Here is a 21,772-nt window from a genome sequence, read left to right on the forward strand (position 1 = left end):
GTGTGCGTGTGTGCGTGTGTGTGTGTGTGTGTGTGTGTGTGTCTGTGTGTGTGTGTGTCCCTGTGTGTGTGTGTGTGTGTGTGTCTGTGTGTGTGTGTATCCCTGTGTGTGTGTGTGTCCCTGTGTGTGTGTGTGTGTGTGTGTCCCTGTGTGTGTGTGTGTGTGTCCCTGTGTGTGTGTGTGTGTGTTCTTACTGGTGCGTCCCTCTGCCACCGTCTGTCTGGACGCGTGCCCGGCCCGGACCGTGGTCAGCACCACCCGGTAGAGGGCGCCGGGCCTGAGCCCGTGGAACGTGACGGCGGTGGCGTGCGCGTCCACGCTCTCGTTCTTGATGACGCTGCTGTCGTGAACGAGCAGGACGCCGTACGAGTCCAGGTCCCCGGGAGCGCGCTCCCACTGCGCCCGCAGGCTGTCGGTGCTGCCGCGGTCACACACCTGCAGCCCGCGCACCTGAGCCGGAGCTGACACACACACACACACACACACACACACACACACACACACACACACACACACACACACACACACACACACAGACACACACACACACTCACACACACACACACACACACACACACACACAGACACACACACACACACACACACACACACAGACACACACACACAGACACACGCACACACACACACACACACAGGGACACACACACACACACAGACACACACACACACGCACACACACACACACAGATACACACACACACACACACACACACACAGGGACACACACACACACACACACACAGGGACACACACACACACACACACACACACACACACAGGGACACACACACACACAGGGACACACACACACGTTTAGTCACTGGTGTAAATGAAACACACACACGTTAGCGTTAGCGTTAGCGTGACTGTGACGTACTGGTCCGTGCCGTCACGGAGGCGGAGCTGCTCAGGTTGCCGCTGTGTGTCGTCACGGTGACGGTGTAGCGGCGCCCTGAGGTGAGGCCGTTGAAGGTGCAGTCTGTGGCGTCCCAGGGGAGGATCCTCTGGGCCTCGGCCACGCCGGCAGCGTCCGCCTGTCTGAGGCCCGCCGTGACACCGTCCCACTCACCCGGCGGGCGGCTCCACCGGACGCTCAGGGCGCCTTCATCGGCGTGACGGACGAGCAGCTGCTGCACGGCACGCGGCGCTGCAGTAAAGGAACGTTAATGATCATGTGATGAAGTGTTTCCTGTCTCTCTGACGTCACACAGGAAACAGTGACGCGTGCACTCACCCAGTCCTCCGTGGCAGCGCGCCGTATTACCCAGAAGGCCGCTGTGCACCGTGACCTCGGCCCTGTAGAGTCGACCCGGCACCAGGCCGAGGCCCGGGACAGAGAACACGTGCTCCCGGCTCAGTTTACCCAGGGTCCGGTTCTCCAGAACCGCAGAACCGTTCCACAGCAGGACGCCGTAGTTCTCCCAGTCTCCTCCGGGCGGCGACCAGCTGAGCCTCAGGGTCCCGCCGCCGCCGCCGAGGGACGCCATGGAGAGAGACGAGACGGGCTGAGGGACTGAGACGGGACGGGGAACCATCGTTAGAACAAAGACACTGAGACATGACGGGGAACCATCGTTAGAACAAAGAGACTGAGACATGACGGGGAACCATCGTTAGAACAAAGACACTGAGACATGACGGGGAACCATCGTTAGAACAAAGACAGACTGAGACATGACGGGGAACCATCGTTAGCACAAAGAGACTGAGACATGACGGGGAACCATCGTTAGAACAAAGACACTGAGACATGACGGGGAACCATCGTTAGAACAAAGACTGAGACATGACGGGGAACCATCGTTAGAACAAAGAGACTGAGACATGACGGGGAACCATCGTTAGCACAAAGAGACTGAGACATGACGGGGAACCATCGTTAGAACAAAGACACTGAGACATGACGGGGAACCATCGTTAGAACAAAGACTGAGACATGACGGGGAACCATCGTTAGAACAAAGAGACTGAGACATGACGGGGAACCATCGTTAGAACAAAGAGACTGAGACATGACGGGGAACCATCGTTAGAACAAAGACTGAGACGTGACGGGGAACCATCGTTAGAACAAAGAGACTGAGACATGACGGGGAACCATCGTTAGAACAAAGACACTGAGACATGACGGGGAACCATCGTTAGAACAAAGACACTGAGACATGACGGGGAACCATCGTTAGAACAAAGACACTGAGACGTGACGGGGAACCATCGTTAGAACAAAGACTGAGACATGACGGGGAACCATCGTTAGAACAAAGACTGAGACGTGACGGGGAACCATCGTTAGAACAAAGACACTGAGACGTGACGGGGAACCATCGTTAGAACAAAGAGACTGAGACGTGACGGGGAACCATCGTTAGAACAAAGACACTGAGACATGACGGGGAACCATCGTTAGAACAAAGACAGACTGAGACGTGACGGGGAACCATCGTTAGAACAAAGACACTGAGACATGACGGGGAACCATCGTTAGAACAAAGACTGAGACGTGACGGGGTACCATCGTTAGAACAAAGACACTGAGACGTGACGGGGAACCATCGTTAGAACAAAGACACAGAGACGTGACGGGGAACCATGGTGAGACAGCGGTACCTGTCCTCCTGCTGGTCCTGGCCTCTGAGCTCCGTCCTCCGGCGGTCGTCCTGGCGCTCAGCTGGTAGCGTCGCCCGGGGGTCAGACCCTGGAAGGAGACCTGGGTGATGTTGGGAGGCAGGCGGCGCTCCTGGGGACTGGACCCCGGAGCGGACAGGGTCAGCAGGTAGAGGTCCACACCCCCCTCAGGGGCCCCCCAGGAGGCCTGGAGCCTGTCCGAGCTGCCGTTGTGTTCCAGCCGCAGGTGTGAGACCGGAGCTGGGACTGAAGGGAGAGACGGGTGAGGGCAGGGTGGACCGCAGAGGCCTGGACCTCTGAGAACATCCCAGAACATCTACCTGTGACGGCGCGTTCAGAGGCGGAGCTCTGCAGGCCGACGGCCTCCGTTACCACGGTGACGGTGTACAGGGTCCCGGGCTGGAGGCCGTCCAGCTGGGCGGAGGTCGCTGCATCCGTCAGAGTGACGTTCTTCAGCACAACCTGGTCCTGATCCGCCAGCAGAACCCTGAGCCGCTCGGTTCTGCCCGGACCCACCTTCCAGGACACGCTGAGGCTGCCTGAGGACGGGGACGCCACCCGCAGGCCGCCGACGGGCGACGGAGCTGCAGGACAGAGAGGTTTTGGTAAAACCCTTTGTGATCATGAATCCTTGGTTCTGACGGGTCGCTGCTCTGAGACGACTCGGTAAATCTGGCGTTGGACGGGTCTCACCTGTGGCGGCGGTCGCTTGGACGGCTGGAGCGCTCTTGTTCCCGGCTGCAGCGACCACGCTGACGGTGTACTGAGTCCCGGGGACCAGGGAGCTGAATCCAGACCGGGGGGCTGCAGAGGCCGAGACCCTGGTCCTGCGGGTGGATCCGGAGCTGGAGTCCTGCAGGGTCACATCGTACCAGTCCACGTGACCAGCAGAACGGGACCAGGAGACCCGCAGACCCGGAGACCCACCGTTGACCGCAGACGGGCTCCAGAACTGAGCCTGAACCGGGTCCAGCTGGACGTCCACCCGAGCCGGACCGACTGGGTCTGAGACAGGACAGAAGAGGTTCAGATGGAGCTGTGACAGGAACCACTCCAGGGGACCGGGTCCACATTCAAACAGAGATCACAGACACCAGCTGATGACTGCACTGAACCATCACACACTCACGTACACATGAACGTAAACACACATGAATACAAACACCTCTCAGGGACCCGCCCCCTCATGGTGGTTCAGGTCTGAGTCCCTGTGAACCTGAGGGCTGTGGTCTGGACCCGTCCCCTCATGGTGGTTCAGGTCTGAGTCCCTGTGACCCTGAGGGCTGTGGTCTGGACCCGTCCCCTCATGGTGGTTCAGGTCTGAGTCCCTGTGACCCTGAGGGCTGTGGTCTGGACCCGTCCCCTCATGGTGGTTCAGGTCTGAGTCCCTGTGACCCTGAGGGCTGTGGTCTGGACCCGTCCCCTCATGGTGGTTCAGGTCTGAGTCCCTGTGACCCTGAGGGCTGTGGTCTGGACCCGTCCCCTCATGGTGGTTCAGGTCTGAGTCCCTGTGACCCTGAGGGCTGTGGTCTGGACCCTGGTGCTCCTGGTCTCCCATGGCAGAGTGGTCTCAGGCGAGGGGCCGGACTAAGAACGCCTCACAAAGACTCTACGGACGAATGAGGCCCCTCCCCCCTCTCCATCCTGTGGGCCCTCCCCCCCCCCCACTCACAGGAGGACCCTCTGGGGTCGGGGCGCTGCTGCAGGGGGGGCAGTGAGGGTGAGGGGCCTGCGTGGGGCTCCAGTAGGAGAGACTTGCGTGGACTGAAACCTGGCGAACGCTAGAATCCAGAAACTGACGTACGCACAAAAACATTCAGACGTATCAAAGTGAGCGTACGCGTGGATCCAAGCACTGCGTGTGTGCGTGTGTGTGCGTGTGTGTGTGTGTGTGTGTGTGTGTGTGTGAGTGTGTGTGTGTGTGTGTGTGCGTGTGTGTGTGTGTGTGTGTGAGTGTGTGTGTGTGTGTGTGTGTGTGTGTGTGTATCCTGTGCAGAGATGTTGAAGGTTGATAACATTGTTTTAAAGGAACTGAACTGTTCCTCTGAAGACTCGAGCTGACACCGGAGCTCCTCGCTCACCTGCGGCAACAGTCGCCGGGTGACTTTAACACACGTTTATGCTCCTAGAGGACACTTTAACACACGTTTATGCTCCTAGAGGACACTTTAACACACGTTTATGCTCCTAGAGGACACTTTAACACACGTTTATGCTCCTAGAGGACACTTTAGCACACGTTTATGCTCCTAGAGGACACTTTAACACACGTTTATGCTCCTAGAGGACACTTTAACACACGTTTATGCTCCTAGAGGACACTTTAACACACGTTTATGCTCCTAGAGGACACTTTAACACACGTTTATGCTCCTAGAGGACACTTTAACACACGTTTATGCTCCTAGAGGACACTTTAACACACGTTTATGCTCCTAGAGGACACTTTAGCACATGTTTATGCTCCTAGAGGACACTTTAGCACACGTTTATGCTCCTAGAGGACACTTTAGCACACGTTTATGCTCCTAGAGGACACTTTAGCACACGTTTATGCTCCTAGAGGACACTTTAACACACGTTTATGCTCCTAGAGGACACTTTAGCACACGTTTATGCTCCTAGAGGACACTTTAACACACGTTTATGCTCCTAGAGGACACTTTAACACACGTTTATGCTCCTAGAGGACACTTTAGCACACGTCTATGCTCCTAGAGGACACTTTAACACACGTTTATGCTCCTAGAGGACACTTTAGCACATTTATGCTCCTAGAGGACACTTTAACACACGTTTATGCTCCTAGAGGACACTTTAACACACGTTTATGCTCCTAGAGGACACTTTAGCACATTTATGCTCCTAGAGGACACTTTAACACACGTTTATGCTCCTAGAGGACACTTTAGCACACGTTTATGCTCCTAGAGGACACTTTAACACACGTTTATGCTCCTAGAGGACACTTTAACACACGTTTAGGCTCCTAGAGGACACTTTAACTCACGTTTATGCTCCTAGAGGACACTTTAGCACACGTTTATGCTCCTAGAGGACACTTTAACACACGTTTAGTCTCCTAGAGGACACTTTAGCACACGTTTATGCTCCTAGAGGACACTTTAGCACACGTTTATGCTCCTAGAGGACACTTTAACACACGTTTATGCTCCTAGAGGACACTTTAGCACACATTTATGCTCCTAGAGGACACTTTAACACACGTTTATGCTCCTAGAGGACACTAACACACGTTTATGCTCCTAGAGGACACTTTAACACACGTTTATGCTCCTAGAGGACACTTTAACACACGTTTATGCTCCTAGAGGACACTTTAACTCACGTTTATGCTCCTAGAGGACACTTTAACACACGTTTATGCTCCTAGAGGACACTAACACACGTTTATGCTCCTAGAGGACACTTTAACACACGTTTATGCTCCTAGAGGACACTTTAGCACACATTTATGCTCCTAGAGGACACTTTAACACACGTTTATGCTCCTAGAGGACACTTTAACACACGTTTATGCTCCTAGAGGACACTTTAACACACATTTATGCTCCTAGAGGACACTTTAACACACGTTTATGCTCCTAGAGGACACTTTAGCACACGTTTATGCTCCTAGAGGACACTTTAACACACGTTTATGCTCCTAGAGGACACTTTAGCACACGTTTATGCTCCTAGAGGACACTTTAACACACGTTTATGCTCCTAGAGGACACTTTAACACACGTTTATGCTCCTAGAGGACACTTTAGCACACGTTTATGCTCCTAGAGGACACTTTAACACACGTTTATGCTCCTAGAGGACACTTTAGCACACGTTTATGCTCCTAGAGGACACTTTAACACACGTTTATGCTCCTAGAGGACACTTTAGCACACGTTTATGCTCCTAGAGGACACTAACACACGTTTATGCTCCTAGAGGACACTTTAACACACGTTTATGCTCCTAGAGGACACTTTAGCACACGTTTATGCTCCTAGAGGACACTTTAACTCACGTTTATGCTCCTAGAGGACACTTTAACACACGTTTATGCTCCTAGAGGACACTTTAACACACGTTTATGCTCCTAGAGGACACTTTAGCACACGTTTATGCTCCTAGAGGACACTTTAACTCACGTTTATGCTCCTAGAGGACACTTTAGCACACGTTTATGCTCCTAGAGGACACTTTAACACTCGTTCATGCTCCTAGAGGACACTTTAACACACGTTTATGCTCCTAGAGGACACTTTAGCACACGTTTATGCTCCTAGAGGACACTTTAACTCACGTTTATGCTCCTAGAGGACACTTTAACTCACGTTTATGCTCCTAGAGGACACTTTAACACACGTTTATGCTCCTAGAGGACACTTTAGCACACGTTTATGCTCCTAGAGGACACTTTAGCACACGTTTATGCTCCTAGAGGACACTTTAACTCACGTTTATGCTCCTAGAGGACACTTTAACACACGTTTATGCTCCTAGAGGACACTTTAGCACACGTTTATGCTCCTAGAGGACACTTTAACACACGTTTATGCTCCTAGAGGACACTTTAACACACGTTTATGCTCCTAGAGGACACTTTAGCACACGTTTATGCTCCTAGAGGACACTTTAACACACGTTTATGCTCCTAGAGGACACTTTAACACACGTTTATGCTCCTAGAGGACACTTTAACACACGTTTATGCTCCTAGAGGACACTTTAACACACGTTTATGCTCCTAGATGACACTTTAGCACACGTTTATGCTCCTAGAGGACACTTTAACACACGTTTATGCTCCTAGAGGACACTTTAACACACGTTTATGCTCCTAGAGGACACTTTAGCACACGTTTATGCTCCTAGAGGACACTTTAACACACGTTTATGCTCCTAGAGGACACTTTAACACACGTTTATGCTCCTAGAGGACACTTTAACACACGTTTATGCTCCTAGAGGACACTTTAACACACGTTTATGCTCCTAGAGGACACTTTAACACACGTTTATGCTCCTAGAGGACACTTTAACACACGTTTATGCTCCTAGAGGACACTTTAACACACGTTTATGCTCCTAGAGGACACTTTAGCACACGTTTATGCTCCTAGAGGACACTTTAGCACACGTTTATGCTCCTAGAGGACACTTTAACACACGTTTATGCTCCTAGAGGACACTTTAGCACACGTTTATGCTCCTAGAGGACACTTTAGCACACGTTTATGCTCCTAGAGGACACTTTAACACACGTTCATGCTCCTAGAGGACACTTTAACACACGTTTATGCTCCTAGAGGACACTTTAACACACGTTTATGCTCCTAGAGGACACTTTAGCACACGTTTATGCTCCTAGAGGACACTTTAGCACACGTTTATGCTCCTAGAGGACACTGAAGTCTGTGCGTCTCACCTGTGCGGACCGTGGTCGTGCTCCTCTCTCCGTCCGTCTCTGAAAGCGCCGTTAGCCGGTACAGAGTCCCGGGGTCCAGACCTGAGAGCTGGCAGCTGAAGGTGTTCGGGGCCTCTCCATCGGGGTCACAGCGAGCTGGGTCAGAGGAGCTGTCGGTCAGCAGGACCAAGCTGCAGGAGGGAGCGGCCGAGCTCAACGCCACCACGACCGCCCTGGAGCTCGCCCTGACCTCCGTGACCTTCACCGAGCAGCGGGGAGCCTGGAACAGGAAGTGACATCACCACAGGTGAGCCTGGACTCACAGAGGACGAAATAATAACAAAACTAACACAACACATTATTCTTCTGTTGAGGTTCAGAAACAAAACCACATCAGGAAACTCGCCTCGCCGACCCTCCAAAATAAAAGCACCCAGCACGCTGTGGTGCGTCCCCAGAGGAGCGTCCCCAGAGGTGCGTCCCCGCAGGTGCGTCCCCAGAGGAGCGTCCCCAGAGGAGCGTCCCCAGAGGAGCGTCCCCGCAGGTGCGTCCCCAGAGGAGCGTCCCCAGAGGAGCGTCTCCAGAGGTGCGTCCCCAGAGGAGCGTCCTCAGAGGTGCGTCCCCAGAGGAGCGTCCCCACAGGTGCGTCCCCAGAGGAGCGTCCCCACAGGTGCGTCCCCAGAGGAGCGTCCCCAGAGGAGCGTCTCCAGAGGAGCGTCCCCAGAGGAGCGTCTCCAGAGGTGCGTCTCCAGAGGAGCGTCCCCAGAGGAGCGTCCCCAGAGGAGCGTCCCCAGAGGTGCGTCCCCAGAGGTGCGTCCCCAGAGGAGCGTCCCCAGAGGTGCGTCCCCAGAGGAGCGTCCCCAGAGGTGCGTCCCCTGAGGAGCGTCTCCAGAGGAGCGTCTCCAGAGGTGCGTCCCCAGAGGAGCGTCCCCAGAGGAGCGTCCCCAGAGGTGCGTCCCCAGAGGAGCGTCCCCAGAGGTGCTACCCCAGAGGAGCGTCTCCAGAGGTGCGTCCCCAGAGGAGCGTCCCCAGAGGAGCGTCCCCAGAGGAGCGTCCCCAGAGGAGCGTCCCCAGAGGAGCGTCTCCAGAGGAGCGTCCCCAGAGGAGCGTCTCCAGAGGAGCGTCCCCAGAGGAGCGTCCTCAGAGGAGCGTCTCCAGAGGAGCGTCCCCAGAGGAGCGTCCCCAGAGGAGCGTCCCCAGAGGTGCGTCCCCAGATGTGCGTCCCCAGAGGAGCGTCCCCAGAGGAGCGTCCCCAGAGGAGCGTCTCCAGAGGAGCGTCCCCAGAGGTGCGTCCCCAGAGGAGCGTCTCCAGAGGAGCGTCCCCAGAGGTGCGTCCCCAGAGGAGCGTCCCCAGAGGAGCGTCTCCAGAGGAGCAGCACATGCCCAGGGTTTGATTGGACCGCTCCACATGTGCCCCTCCTCCTCCTCTCAGGCTCGCTCTGACTCCATCACATGGTTCCTCCGTCACCTTCATCACAGCGTGTAAAGTGTGAGCGCTGTCAGCGGAGGCGCAGCAGCAACGCAGCACTTCCTTCCTGCTGCCTCAGACTTTCTCTGGTGACCTTCGGCTCCGTCAGCCACGGCCGACTATTGTTACCAGAGTCATCCAATCAGGAAGCAGCGCCCCGTCCAGCAGAGAGCGCCGATAATGGAAACGTCTACGAGGAACAGCTGATGATTAAAGGCTGAATCTTTATTAAAGTGAAATTTTAATAAAAACAGAATCAAAGTAAAAACTATTTTTAGTCTGAATGAAAATTTGAATGTTTGACTTCCTGTCCCGTTGTGTTTCCATGGCAGCAGCCAATAGCGTTGGGCGTTGCTGGCTGCCAGGGTTGCCTGTTGTTGGGTGCAGCTACTGTAGGCTGGTTGCCAGGGTTGCCTGTTGTTGGGTGCAGGAGAACACACGTCTGTGTTCACACACGGAGCAGGAACCAGGAGAACACACGTCTGTGTTCACACACGGAGCAGGAACCAGGAGAACGCACGTCTGTGTTCACACACGGAGCAGGAACCAGGAGAACACACGTCTGTGTTCACACACGGAGCAGGAACCAGGAGAACGCACGTCTGTGTTCACACACGGAGCAGGAACCAGGAGAACACACGTCTGTGTTCACACACGGAGCAGGAACCAGGAGAACACACGTCTGTGTTCACACACGGAGCAGGAACCAGGAGAACACACGTCTGTGTTCACACACGGAGCAGGAACCAGGAGAACACACGTCTGTGTTCACACACGGAGCAGGAACCAGGAGAACGCACGTCTGTGTTCACACACGGAGCAGGAACCAGGAGAACACACGTCTGTGTTCACACACGGAGCAGGAACCAGGAGAACACACGTCTGTGTTCACACACGGAGCAGGAACCAGGAGAACGCACGTCTGTGTTCACACACGGAGCAGGAACCAGGAGAACACACGTCTGTGTTCACACACGGAGCAGGAAGCAGGAGAACGCACGTCTGTGTTCACACACGGAGCAGGAACCAGGAGAACGCACGTCTGTGTTCACACACACGGAGCAGGAACCAGGAGAACACACGTCTGTGTTCACACACGGAGCAGGAACCAGGAGAACACACGTCTGTGTTCACACACGGAGCAGGAACCAGGAGAACACACGTCTGTGTTCACACACGGAGCAGGAACCAGGAGAACACACGTCTGTGTTCACACACGGAGCAGGAACCAGGAGAACACACGTCTGTGTTCACACACGGAGCAGGAACCAGGAGAACGCACGTCTGTGTTCACACACGGAGCAGGAACCAGGAGAACACACGTCTGTGTTCACACACGGAGCAGGAACCAGGAGAACACAGTTTTTCCCAACAACAAAATAAAATCAGCACAGAGATTCAAATGTAAACTAACTCACATGTTGAGTGGACGCTGGTCCTGAAGTCGTGGTTTCAGGTGCAGTTGTAGTCGTCGGAGGAGTCGAGGTTGTTCTGGGTGGACTGGTTTGGATTCTGGTTGTTGTGATGGTTGTGGTTGTAGGGGTGGTGGTGGTGGTGGGTTTGGTTGTAGGGGTGGTGGTGGTGGGGGTGGTTGTGGTTGTAGGGGTGGTGGTGGTGGTGGTGGTGGGTTTGGTTGTAGGGGTGGTGGTGGTGGTGGGTTTGGTTGTGGTTGTAGGGGTGGTGGTGGTGGTGGTGGTGGGTTTGGTTGTAGGGGAGGTGGTGGTGGTGGTGGGTTTGGTTGTAGGGGTGGTGGTGGTTGTAGGGGTGGTTGTGGGTTTGGTTGTGGTTGTAGGGATGTGTGTCGGACTTGTAGGTGGTGTTGTTGGAGTGGAGGTGGGGATCCTTGCCGTAGACTCCACCCCGGGTGTTAGAGCACCGTCAGTGCTGGTGCTGGATGTGACCGTCAGCAGAGTCGTGGTAACTGTGGGTGAGGTTTGGGAAAAGGTCGATGGGGGGGCCGATGGTGGACGCGTCTCCATGATGGATGTAGGCGACACATTGGCGGTTGAAGGTACGTGAGCAGTCGTAGGTGGAGGTGTAGCAGTGGTGGATGCCGGAGCAAGGTTCTTGTCAGCAGTGACCTCAGAGGTGACCTCAGGGGTGACCTCAGGGGTGACCTCAGGGGTGACCTCAGGGGTGACCTCAGGGGTGACCTCAGGGGTGGTGTCAGGGGTGACCTCAGGGGTGACCTCAGGGGTGACCTCAGTGATGACCTCAGGGGTGACCTCAGAGGGGACCTCAGGGGTGGTGTCAGGGGTGACCTCAGGGGTGACCTCAGGGGTGACCTCAGGGGTGACCTCAGGGGTGACCTCAGTGATGACCTCAGGGGTGGTGTCAGTGATGACCTCAGGGGTGACCTCAGAGGGGACCTCAGGGGTGACCTCAGGGGTGACCTCAGGGGTGACCTCAGGGGTGACCTCAGGGGAGACCTCAGGGGTGACCTCAGGGGTGACCTCAGGTGTGACCTCAGAGGGGACCTCAGGGGTGGTGTCAGGGGTGACCTCAGGGGTGACTTCAGGGGTGACCTCAGGGGTGACCTCAGGGGTGACCTCAGGGGTGGTGTCAGGGGTGGTGTCAGGGGTGACCTCAGGGGTGACCTCAGGGGTGACCTCAGGGGTGACCTCAGGGGTGGTGTCAGGGGTGACCTCAGGGGTGGTGTCAGGGGTGACCTCAGGGGTGACCTCAGGGGTGGTGTCAGGGGTGACTTCAGGGGTGACCTCAGGGGGGATGTCAGGGGTGACCTCAGGGGTGACCTCAGGGGTGGTGTCAGGGGTGGTGTCAGGGGTGACCTCAGGGGTGACTTCAGGGGTGACCTCAGGGGTGACCTCAGGGGTGACCTCAGGGGTGGTGTCAGGGGTGGTGTCAGGGGTGACCTCAGGGGTGACCTCAGGGGTGACCTCAGGGGTGACCTCAGGGGTGGTGTCAGGGGTGACCTCAGGGGTGGTGTCAGCGGTGACCTCAGGGGTGACCTCAGGGGGGATGTCAGGGGTGACCTTAGTGACCTCAGGGGTGGTGCTGGTCTCAGAGGTGGTGCTGGTCTCAGAGGACACTTTTGTGACGGAGGACGCTGCTGTGGAAACTTCTCCGTGTTCTGACGTCGTCGCTTCAGTTCTGAGCTGAAAAACGTTTCCAGCTGCCGAACTCTCCGATCGGTCTGTGGGTCGGTCTGTGGATCGGTCGGTGGTTCGGTCTGTGGGTCGGTCTGTGGATCGGTCTGTGGGTCGGTCTGTGGGTCGGTCTGTGGATCGGTCTGTGGTTCGGTCGGTGGTTCGGTCTGTGGGTCGGTCTGTGGATCGGTCGGTGGTTCGGTCTGTGGGTCGGTCTGTGGATCGGTCCTTGGATCGGTCTGTGGATCGGTCTGTGGATCGGTCCTTGGATCGGTCTGTGGATCGGTCTGTGGATCGGTCCTTGGATCGGTCTGTGGGTCGGTCTGTGGGTCGGTCTGTGGTTCGGTCTGTGGTTCGGTCTGTGGATCGGTCGGTGGTTCGGTCTGTGGGTCGGTCTGTGGATCGGTCCGTGGGTCGGTCTGTGGGTCGGTCCTTGGATCGGTCTGTGGATCGGTCTGTGGGTCGGTCTGTGGGTCGGTCTGTGGGTCGGTCCGTGGTTCGGTCTGTGGTTCGGTCTGTGGGTCGGTCTGTGGGTCGGTCTGTGGTTCGGTCTGTGGGTCGGTCTGTGGATCGGTCTGTGGGTCGGTCCTTGGATCGGTCTGTGGATCGGTCTGTGGGTCGGTCTGTGGGTCGGTCTGTGGGTCGGTCCGTGGTTCGGTCTGTGGTTCGGTCTGTGGTTCGGTCTGTGGGTCGGTCCGGACTGGAGGAGACGGTGTGGCTGCTGTTTAAAGCTGAACGCTCTGTGACTGAAGCCGACGCGTCCGGATCCATCGACCTCCTGGTCCGAGGTTCGGTGACGGCGTCCTCAGACGTCGAAGCCCCGTCAGGTCCTGAACCGTGGACCTGTCGGGTGGTCCGGTGGGTCTTTACTGCGTCTGATAACCGTTCATTACTGACGGTGATGGGGGGCTCTGTGACGGGGGGACCTGTGATGGGGGGCTCGGTGACGGGGGGCTCGGTGACGGCGAGCGCGGTGCTGGACCGTCCCGGTGGTTCATGTGAGGAGGAATAAAAGATGGCGGAGGCAGAGGTGGCGTCTGAGGAAGAAGGAGAAACGTTCTTGAGTCAAAATGGCAGAAAAACTCAAATATAAAGGGCTGTGTTCAGTCTAGCGAGACGTTCACCAGAGAGGCCATCTTGGTCGCTTTGTTCACACCAAGCCCCGCCCACAGCTTCCTGTGTGCTCCAATCAGGGAGCTGGGTCAGCGTCAGGTTTCATGTTAAACACGTTTCCACAGCTTCATTAAAACTGTTTAAGGACCAAAGAACATTCTGGTCTGTGTGTTTAGACCAGGTCTCCATGGCAACACTGAGGTTTATGAATAATTAGGGGCGTGGCCTCTTGAGTGACAGCTAGCCTCTGACCCTCACTTAGAGGTAAAGTTCAGATGGACGTACGCCCCTCCCCCCAGCGTCACATACACGCCCTTTCATGGTCAGAGGAAATGAGTTTTTAAAAACATCATAATCGACCTTTGACCTCTTTCTTCTTGTTCGTGTCGGAGTTTCCGAACTTTTTAACGTTGAATTAAAGTTTCAGGATCAGAAGAAAACGTAAAGATGGAGGTTTATCAGCTAACGGCTGCTACAATGCTAATGCTGGTTTAGCTAACGTTGGTTTAATGCTAACAGCTGCTACAATGCTAACGCTAGTTTAGCTAACGTTGGTTTAATGCTAATGGTTGCTAGAATGCTAACGCTGGTTTAGCTAACGTTGGTTTAATGCTAATGGTTGCTAGAATGCTAACGCTGGTTTAGCTAACGTTGGTTTAATGCTAATGGTTGCTAGAATCCTAACGCTGGTTTAGCTAACGTTGGTTTAATGCTAATGGTTGCTAGAATGCTAACGCTGGTTTAGCTAACGTTGGTTTAATGCTAACGGCTGCTACAATGCTAACGCTAGTTTAGCTAACGTTGGTTTAATGCTAATGGTTGCTAGAATGCTAACGCTGGTTTAGCTAACGTTGGTTTAATGCTAATGGTTGCTAGAATGCTAACGCTGGTTTAGCTAACATTGGTTGAATGCTAACGATTGCTACAATGCTAATGCTGGTTTAGCTAACGTTGGTTTAATGCTAACGGTTGCTACAATGCTAACGCTGGTTTAGCCCAGAGACACCCGGAGGACTGAACGTGGAGCAGCCTGGCCCCGCCCACTGATGGGCGGGGCTAGTGACGTCACAGCGGCCCAGGAAGACCACGTGAGTCTGAGCGAAGAGACGCAAACGTCTCGAGGTCAACGAGACGAGGAAGCCGGCGGAGGAGACACGCGGACACACGCGCCGTTATTAACACTTATAACACATTATTCACTGTTATTAAGATTTATTCACATTTATATTTATGTTTATAAAAGACTTCACTGTGTTATTACACAAAGAGTTAGCGTTAGACACTGAAGGAGACCGTTAAGTGTAGTTAACCAAAGGAGACCCTTAAGTGTAGTTAACTAAAGGAGACCGTTAAGTGTAGTTAACAAAAGGAGACCCTTAAGTGTAGTTAACTAAAGGAGACCGTTGAGTGTAGTTAACTAAAGGAGACCGTTAAGTGTAGTTAACTAAAGGAGACCGTTAAGTGTAGTTAACTAAAGGAGACCGTTAAGTGTAGTTAACTAAAGGAGACCGTTAAGTGCAGTTAACTAAAGGAGACCGTTAAGTGTAGTTAACTAAAGGAGACCGTTAAGTGTAGTTAACTAAAGGAGACCGTTAAGTGTAGTTAACTAAAGGAGACCGTTAAGTGCCTCCTGATTTCCTTCTTTCCTCTGAGTTCAGGCAGAAACTTTATATTATAACATAATTTATTATATTATAAAATAAAAGAATAGATTATATTCTTTTATATTATAATAATTTAAAAGAATATAATATAATTTCATTTCTGCACGTTTATAATCAGAACTCAGCTGTTTGCAGATTAATCAAAATATAATTTCAGCTCATTAACAAACAAACAAACAAACAAACAAACAAACAAACAAACAAACAAACAAACAAACAAACAGAAAAGTTCTGTTCAAACACATTTAACACGACCAATGCTCCCTACACAGGTCCTGGTCCTGGTCCTGGTGCCTACACAGGTCCTGGTCCTGGTGCCTACACAGGTCCTGGTCCTGGTGCCTACACAGGTCCTGGTCCTGGTCCCTACGCAGGTCCTGTTCGTGGTCCCTACCCTGGTCCTGGTCCTTACACAGGTCCTGGTGCTGGTCCTGGACCTGGTCCCTACACAGGTCCTGGTCCCTACACAGGTCCTGTTCGTGGTCCCTACCCTGGTCCTGGTCCTGGTTTAGGGCAGTACTTACAGACAGATGTGGATGTGAGCAGGATGAGTCCCAGCAGGACAGAGGGGTCCATGTTTGTGGCTCTGGTCCTGTGTGGTCCTGGTCTGGTCCTGGTCTGGTCCTGTGTGGTCCTGTGTGGTCCTGCCTGCTCCTGGTCTGCTCCTGGTCTGCTCCTGGTCTGCTCCTGTCGGGTCTGGTCCTGGTCTGCCCCTGCGGCTCCAGAAGAGTCCGCCTCAGCGCTGAAGGGAAGTGCGTGTCCTGAGCAGGAAAGAGTGCGAGCGCAGCTTCCTGTCTTCTATTGTTGTGAGTTTCATGGTGAAGGAGTCGGAAATACCACAGGAAGTCCACGGGACCGGGTCTGAGGGAGACCTGCAGGACCGGGTCTGAGAGAGACCTGCAGGACCGGGTCTGAGGGAGACCTGCAGGACCGGGTCTGAGCTAAACCTGCAGGACCGGGTCTGAGGGAGACCTGCAGGACCGGGTCTGAGAGAGACCTGCAGGACCGGGTCTGAGGGAGACCTGCAGGACCGGGTCTGAGGTGGACCTGCAGGACCGGGTCTGAGGGAGACCTGCAGGACCGGGTCTGAGGGAGACCTGCAGGACCGGGTCTGAGCTAAACCTGCAGGATCGGGTCTGAGGGAGACCTGCAGGACCGGGTCTGAGGGAGACCTGCAGGACCGGGTCTGAGGTGGACCTGCAGGACCGGGTCTGAGAGAGACCTGCAGGACCGGGTCTGAGGGAGACCTGCAGGACCGGGTCTGAGGTGGACCTGCAGGACCGGGTCTGAGGGAGACCTGCAGGACCGGGTCTGAGGGAGACCTGCAGGACCGGGTCTGAGCTAAACCTGCAGGATCGGGTCTGAGGGAGACCTGCAGGACCGGGTCTGAGGGAGACCTGCAGGACCGGGTCTGAGGTGGACCTGCAGGACCGGGTCTGAGAGAGACCTGCAGGACCGGGTCTGAGGTGGACCTGCAGGACCGGGTCTGAGGGACCCCTGCAGGACCGGGTCTGAGGGAGACCTGCAGGACCAGGTCTGAGGGACCCCTGCAGGACCGGGTCTGAGAGAGACCTGCAGGACCGGGTCTGAGGGAGACCTGCAGGACCGGGTCTGAGGGAGACCTGCAGGACCGGGTCTGAGAGAGACCTGCAGGACCGGGTCTGAGCTAAACCTGCAGGACCGGGTCTGAGGGAGACCTGCAGGACCGGGTCTGAGGGAGACCTGCAGGACCGGGTCTGAGAGAGACCTGCAGGACCGGGTCTGAGGGAGACCTGCAGGACCGGGTCTGAGAGAGACCTGCAGGACCGGGTCTGAGCTAAACCTGCAATAAATAAATAATAAATCAGTTTTCTTGTTTGGACGTTGAACCAACAAAGACTCATTTTAGTGAAATAAACTTTTATTAATATATTTAAACACTCACGAGCCGTGTGTGTGTGTGTGTGTGTGTGTGTGTGTGAGTGTGTGTGTGTGTGTGAGTGTTTAACCTCTGTGGTTGAAAGAAGCTCCACCCTCTGAAGGAAATGGTGCTTTTTCAGACACACACACACACACACACACACACACACACACACACACACACACACACACACACACACACACACACACACACACACACACACACACACACACACACACACACACACACACACACACACACACACACACACACACACACACACACACACACACACCTCTGTCTGTATCGTTCATGTCTCATTAACACGTCACTGAGTCACTTCTTCCCCTGAGTTGTTTGTGTTTTGTCGTCTCTCAGGTCTCTGCTGATGGTGGTGGTGGTGCCTGCTGCCATGGTCCTGTGTGCAGGTCTCTGCTGATGGTGGTGGTGCCTGCTGCAGTGGTCCTGTGTGCAGGTCTCTGCTGATGGTGGTGGTGCCTGCTGCAGTGGTCCTGTGTGCAGGTCTCTGCTGATGGTGGTGGTGCCTGCTGCAGTGGTCCTGTGTGCAGGTCTCTGCTGATGGTGGTGGTGCCTGCTGCAGTGGTCCTGTGTGCGGGTCTCTGCTGATGGTGGCGGTGCCTGCTGCTGTGGTCCTGTGTGCAGGTCTCTGCTGATGGTGGTGGTGCCTGCTGCCCTGGTCCTGTGTGCAGGTCTCTGCTGATGGTGGTGCCTGCTGCAGTGGTCCTGTGTGCAGGTCTCTGCTGATGGTGGTGGTGCCTGCTGCCCTGGTCCTGTGTGCAGGTCTCTGCTGATGGTGGTGGTGGTGCCTGCTGCAGTGGTCCTGTGTGTTGGTCTCTGCTGATGGTGGTGGTGCCTGCTGCAGTGGTCCTGTGTGCTGGTCTCTGCTGATGGTGGTGGTGGTGCCTGCTGCAGTGGTCCTGTGTGCAGGTCTCTGCTGATGGTGGTGGTGGTGCCTGCTGCCCTGGTCCTGTGTGCAGGTCTCTGCTGATGGTGGTGGTGGTGCCTGCTGCAGTGGTCCTGTGTGCAGGTCTCTGATGGTGGTGGTGGTGCCTGCTGCCCTGGTCCTGTGTGTAGGTCTCTGCTGATGGTGGTGGTGCCTGCTGCAGTGGTCCTGTGTGCAGGTCTCTGCTGATGGTGGTGGTGCCTGCTGCAGTGGTCCTGTGTGCAGGTCTCTGCTGATGGTGGTGGTGCCTGCTGCTGTGGTCCTGTGTGCAGGTCTCTGCTGATGGTGGTGGTGCCTGCTGCCCTGGTCCTGGTCTCTGCTGATGGTGGTGGTGCCTGTTGCAGTGGTCCTGTGTGCTGGTCTCTGCTGATGGTGGTGGTGCCTGCTGCAGTGGTCCTGTGTGCAGGTCTCTGATGGTGGTGGTGGTGCCTGCTGCCCTGGTCCTGTGTGTAGGTCTCTGCTGATGGTGGTGGTGCCTGCTGCAGTGGTCCTGTGTGCAGGTCTCTGCTGATGGTGGTGGTGCCTGCTGCAGTGGTCCTGTGTGCAGGTCTCTGCTGATGGTGGTGGTGCCTGCTGCCCTGGTCCTGGTCTCTGCTGATGGTGGTGGTGCCTGCTGCAGTGGTCCTGTGTGCAGGTCTCTGCTGATGGTGGTGGTGCCTGCTGCAGTGGTCCTGTGTGCAGGTCTCTGCTGATGGTGGTGGTGCCTGCTGCCCTGGTCCTGTGTGCAGGTCTCTGCTGATGGTGGTGGTGCCTGCTGCACAGAGTTCATCTCTTTATTTTCCCACAAATCTCCTGAAAAAGTTAGTTTTTAAATTCTACGCAGGTGCGTTTCCACGGCAACGCTTCAAAGACAAACAGGTCGGTTTAGAAAATGATTTTTATTATTATGAAGAACTCGATCTGCTGATTAATGCACCGAGCAGCATCTGAACTCCGACACGGTCACTCATGATCAGGTGACGTTTCACAGGAAACACAGGCATCTGCCGTCACCATGGCAACCAGTGAACGGGTCAAACCCAAACACGGGTCAGAGGTCAGGGGCCAGGGGTCAGAGGTCAGGGGTCAGAGGTCAGGGGTCAGAGGCCAGGGGTCAGAGGCCAGATGAGGAACCGTGCGTCAGAGTTGTGATTGTTTCTGCAGTGGGTTCAGCCCGGTCCACGTGACTCCGGGTCGGTGCAGGTCTGTGGTTCTGAGGCGGTTCTCACTCTGCTGCTGGGGTCTGTGCTGAGATCTGCCCCCCCACAGGAGTCACACTGGACCAGGACCAGGACCAGGACCAGGACCAGGACCAGGTCTGTCTACAGCAGTTTCATGTTTTTCAGCCCAATTTCAAACATCTCCCCAGAACCCGGTTCTGAAAGAACTCTTCTTCTGAGCAGGTGACGCGCCTGCAGATCAGCACCTACGGTCACCAACCACTGGACCAGGACCAGGACCAGGCTGGGACTGGACCAGGACCAGGACCAGGCTGGGACTGGACCAGGGCCAGGACCAGGACCAGGCTGGGACTGGACCAGGACCAGCACTAACCAAGTCCAGACCTGTCAACGACCGTCACTCTCAGGGTTCCAGTGACATCATCGGCCTGTGAGAGGTTAAAGACCTGGATCTCCACCAGAGAGTCCCGTCCTTGTCCTGGTCCAGTTGTTGGTGGAAGTAGGTCTGGACTTGGTTAGTCCTGGTCCTGGTCCTGGCCCTGGCCCTGGCCCTGGTCCTGGTCCTGGTCCTGGCCCTGGTCCTGATGAAGCCTCTTCCTGACACAGATCCAGGATCAGTTGCTTTTGGACTGAAACTGTTTGAGGATGAAATCTTTTTTATTTTAACTCGATGTTTTTAATTTCTCTGTTTTCTTTTGTTTGATTCTTTTTGTTTCTTTGATAAAAGTTAAAAAACTGAACCAGAACGAAGCTGCTGCTGTTTTCTTTTGTTTGTGTTTAAAGAAACTTTAAAGTTCGTCACCAGAACAAATCAAAGTGTTAAAGAGTCACAGTTTGTTTCCTGTGTTAAAGGAAGAGTCACAGTTTGTTTCCTGTGTTAAAGGAAGAGTCACAGTTTGTTTCCTGTGTTAAAGGAAGAGTCACAGTTTGTTTCCTGTGTTAAAGGAAGAGTCACAGTTTGTTTCCTGTGTTAAAGGAAGAGTCACAGTTTGTTTCCTGTGTTAAAGGAAGAGTCACAGTTTGTTTCCTGTGTTAAAGGAAGAGTCACAGTTTGTTTCCTGTGTTAAAGGAAGAGTCACAGTTTGTTTCCTGTGTTAAAGGAAGAGTCACAGTTTGTTTCCTGTGTTAAAGGAAGAGTCACAGTTTGTTTCCTGTGTTAAAGGAAGAGTCACAGTTTGTTTCCTGTTTTAAAGGAAGAGTCACAGTTTGTTTCCTGTGTTAAAGGAAGAGTCACAGTTTGTTTCCTGTGTTAAAGGAAGAGTCACAGTTTGTTTCCTGTGTTAAAGGAAGAGTCACAGTTTGTTTCCTGTGTTAAAGGAAGAGTCACAGTTTGTTTCCTGTGTTAAAGGAAGAGTCACAGTTTGTTTCCTGTGTTAAAGGAAGAGTCACAGTTTGTTTCCTGTGTTAAAGGAAGAGTCACAGTTTGTTTCCTGTGTTAAAGGAAGAGTCACAGTTTGTTTCCTGTGTTAAAGGAAGAGTCACAGTTTGTTTCCTGTGTTAAAGGAAGAGTCACAGTTTGTTTCCTGTGTTAAAGGAAGAGTCACAGTTTGTTTCCTGTTTTAAAGGAAGAGTCAGAGTTTGTTTCCTGTTTTAAAGGAAGAGTCACAGTTTGTTTCCTGTTTTAAAGGAAGAGTCACAGTTTGTTTCCTGTGTTAAAGGAAGAGTCACAGTTTGTTTCCTGTGTTAAAGGAAGAGTCACAGTTTGTTTCCTGTGTTAAAGGAAGAGTCACAGTTTGTTTCCTGTTTTAAAGGAAGAGTCACAGTTTGTTTCCTGTTTTAAAGGAAGAGTCACAGTTTGTTTCCTGTTTTAAAGGAAGAGTCACAGTTTGTTTCCTGTTTTAAAGGAAGAGGTGAGGCAGAGAAAAGGCGGCGACTCAATCACGACTCCAGACGCTCGACTTCTGTTCACAACATCGTTTAATCACATTTGGATCCAACAGATAAAAACGTGGAGGACGCGTCGCTCTGACCAGAGACGCCGTCGACAGCAGCGTCAGTCTCTGAGCCAAGTTCCATCAGTTACCAAAATAAGAGTCTGCTGCTACCAAAATAAGAGTCTGCTGCTCCTCAGGAGAGCGAGTAAAGACGGGGCTGCAGGAGGGAGCAGCCTCCACACACACACACACACACACACACACACGGGGGGGTCACACGCCACAGTGATGTCACCGGGGTCAAAGGCCACAGTGATGCCCCCCCCCACAGGATCACACACACACACACAGTGATGCCCCCCCCCACAGGGTCACACACACAGTGATGCCCCCCCGCCCCCCCCAGTGATGCCCCGCCCCCCCCAGTGATGCCCCCCGCCCCCCCACAGTGATGTCACCCCCCCCC

The 21,772-nt window shown here is 54.1% G+C and overlaps 1 protein-coding gene across 1 annotated transcript in view; it reads right to left on the bottom strand.

Annotated features, from left to right (window-relative positions):
- LOC310949012 (receptor-type tyrosine-protein phosphatase beta-like) overlaps window positions 1-16,068 on the bottom strand; it is a 46,115-nt gene extending 30,047 nt beyond the window's left edge. Inside the window, exons 1-9 of the mRNA XM_083916344.1 lie at window positions 15,933-16,068; window positions 10,943-13,668; window positions 8,078-8,336; window positions 3,340-3,651; window positions 2,967-3,230; window positions 2,629-2,892; window positions 1,256-1,534; window positions 899-1,168; window positions 195-461 (exon numbers count right to left, since the gene is read on the bottom strand). Coding sequence (XP_083772470.1) covers window positions 195-461; window positions 899-1,168; window positions 1,256-1,534; window positions 2,629-2,892; window positions 2,967-3,230; window positions 3,340-3,651; window positions 8,078-8,336; window positions 10,943-13,668; window positions 15,933-15,984 — 4,693 coding nt within the window. The 5' untranslated portion in view covers window positions 15,985-16,068. The remainder of the gene's footprint in view (window positions 1-194; window positions 462-898; window positions 1,169-1,255; window positions 1,535-2,628; window positions 2,893-2,966; window positions 3,231-3,339; window positions 3,652-8,077; window positions 8,337-10,942; window positions 13,669-15,932) is intronic.
- Window positions 16,069-21,772: the final 5,704 nt, after the last annotated feature.

Source organism: Echiichthys vipera (assembly GCF_963691815.1).
Source record: "Echiichthys vipera genome assembly, chromosome: 7".
NCBI lineage: Eukaryota > Metazoa > Chordata > Actinopteri > Perciformes > Trachinidae > Echiichthys > Echiichthys vipera.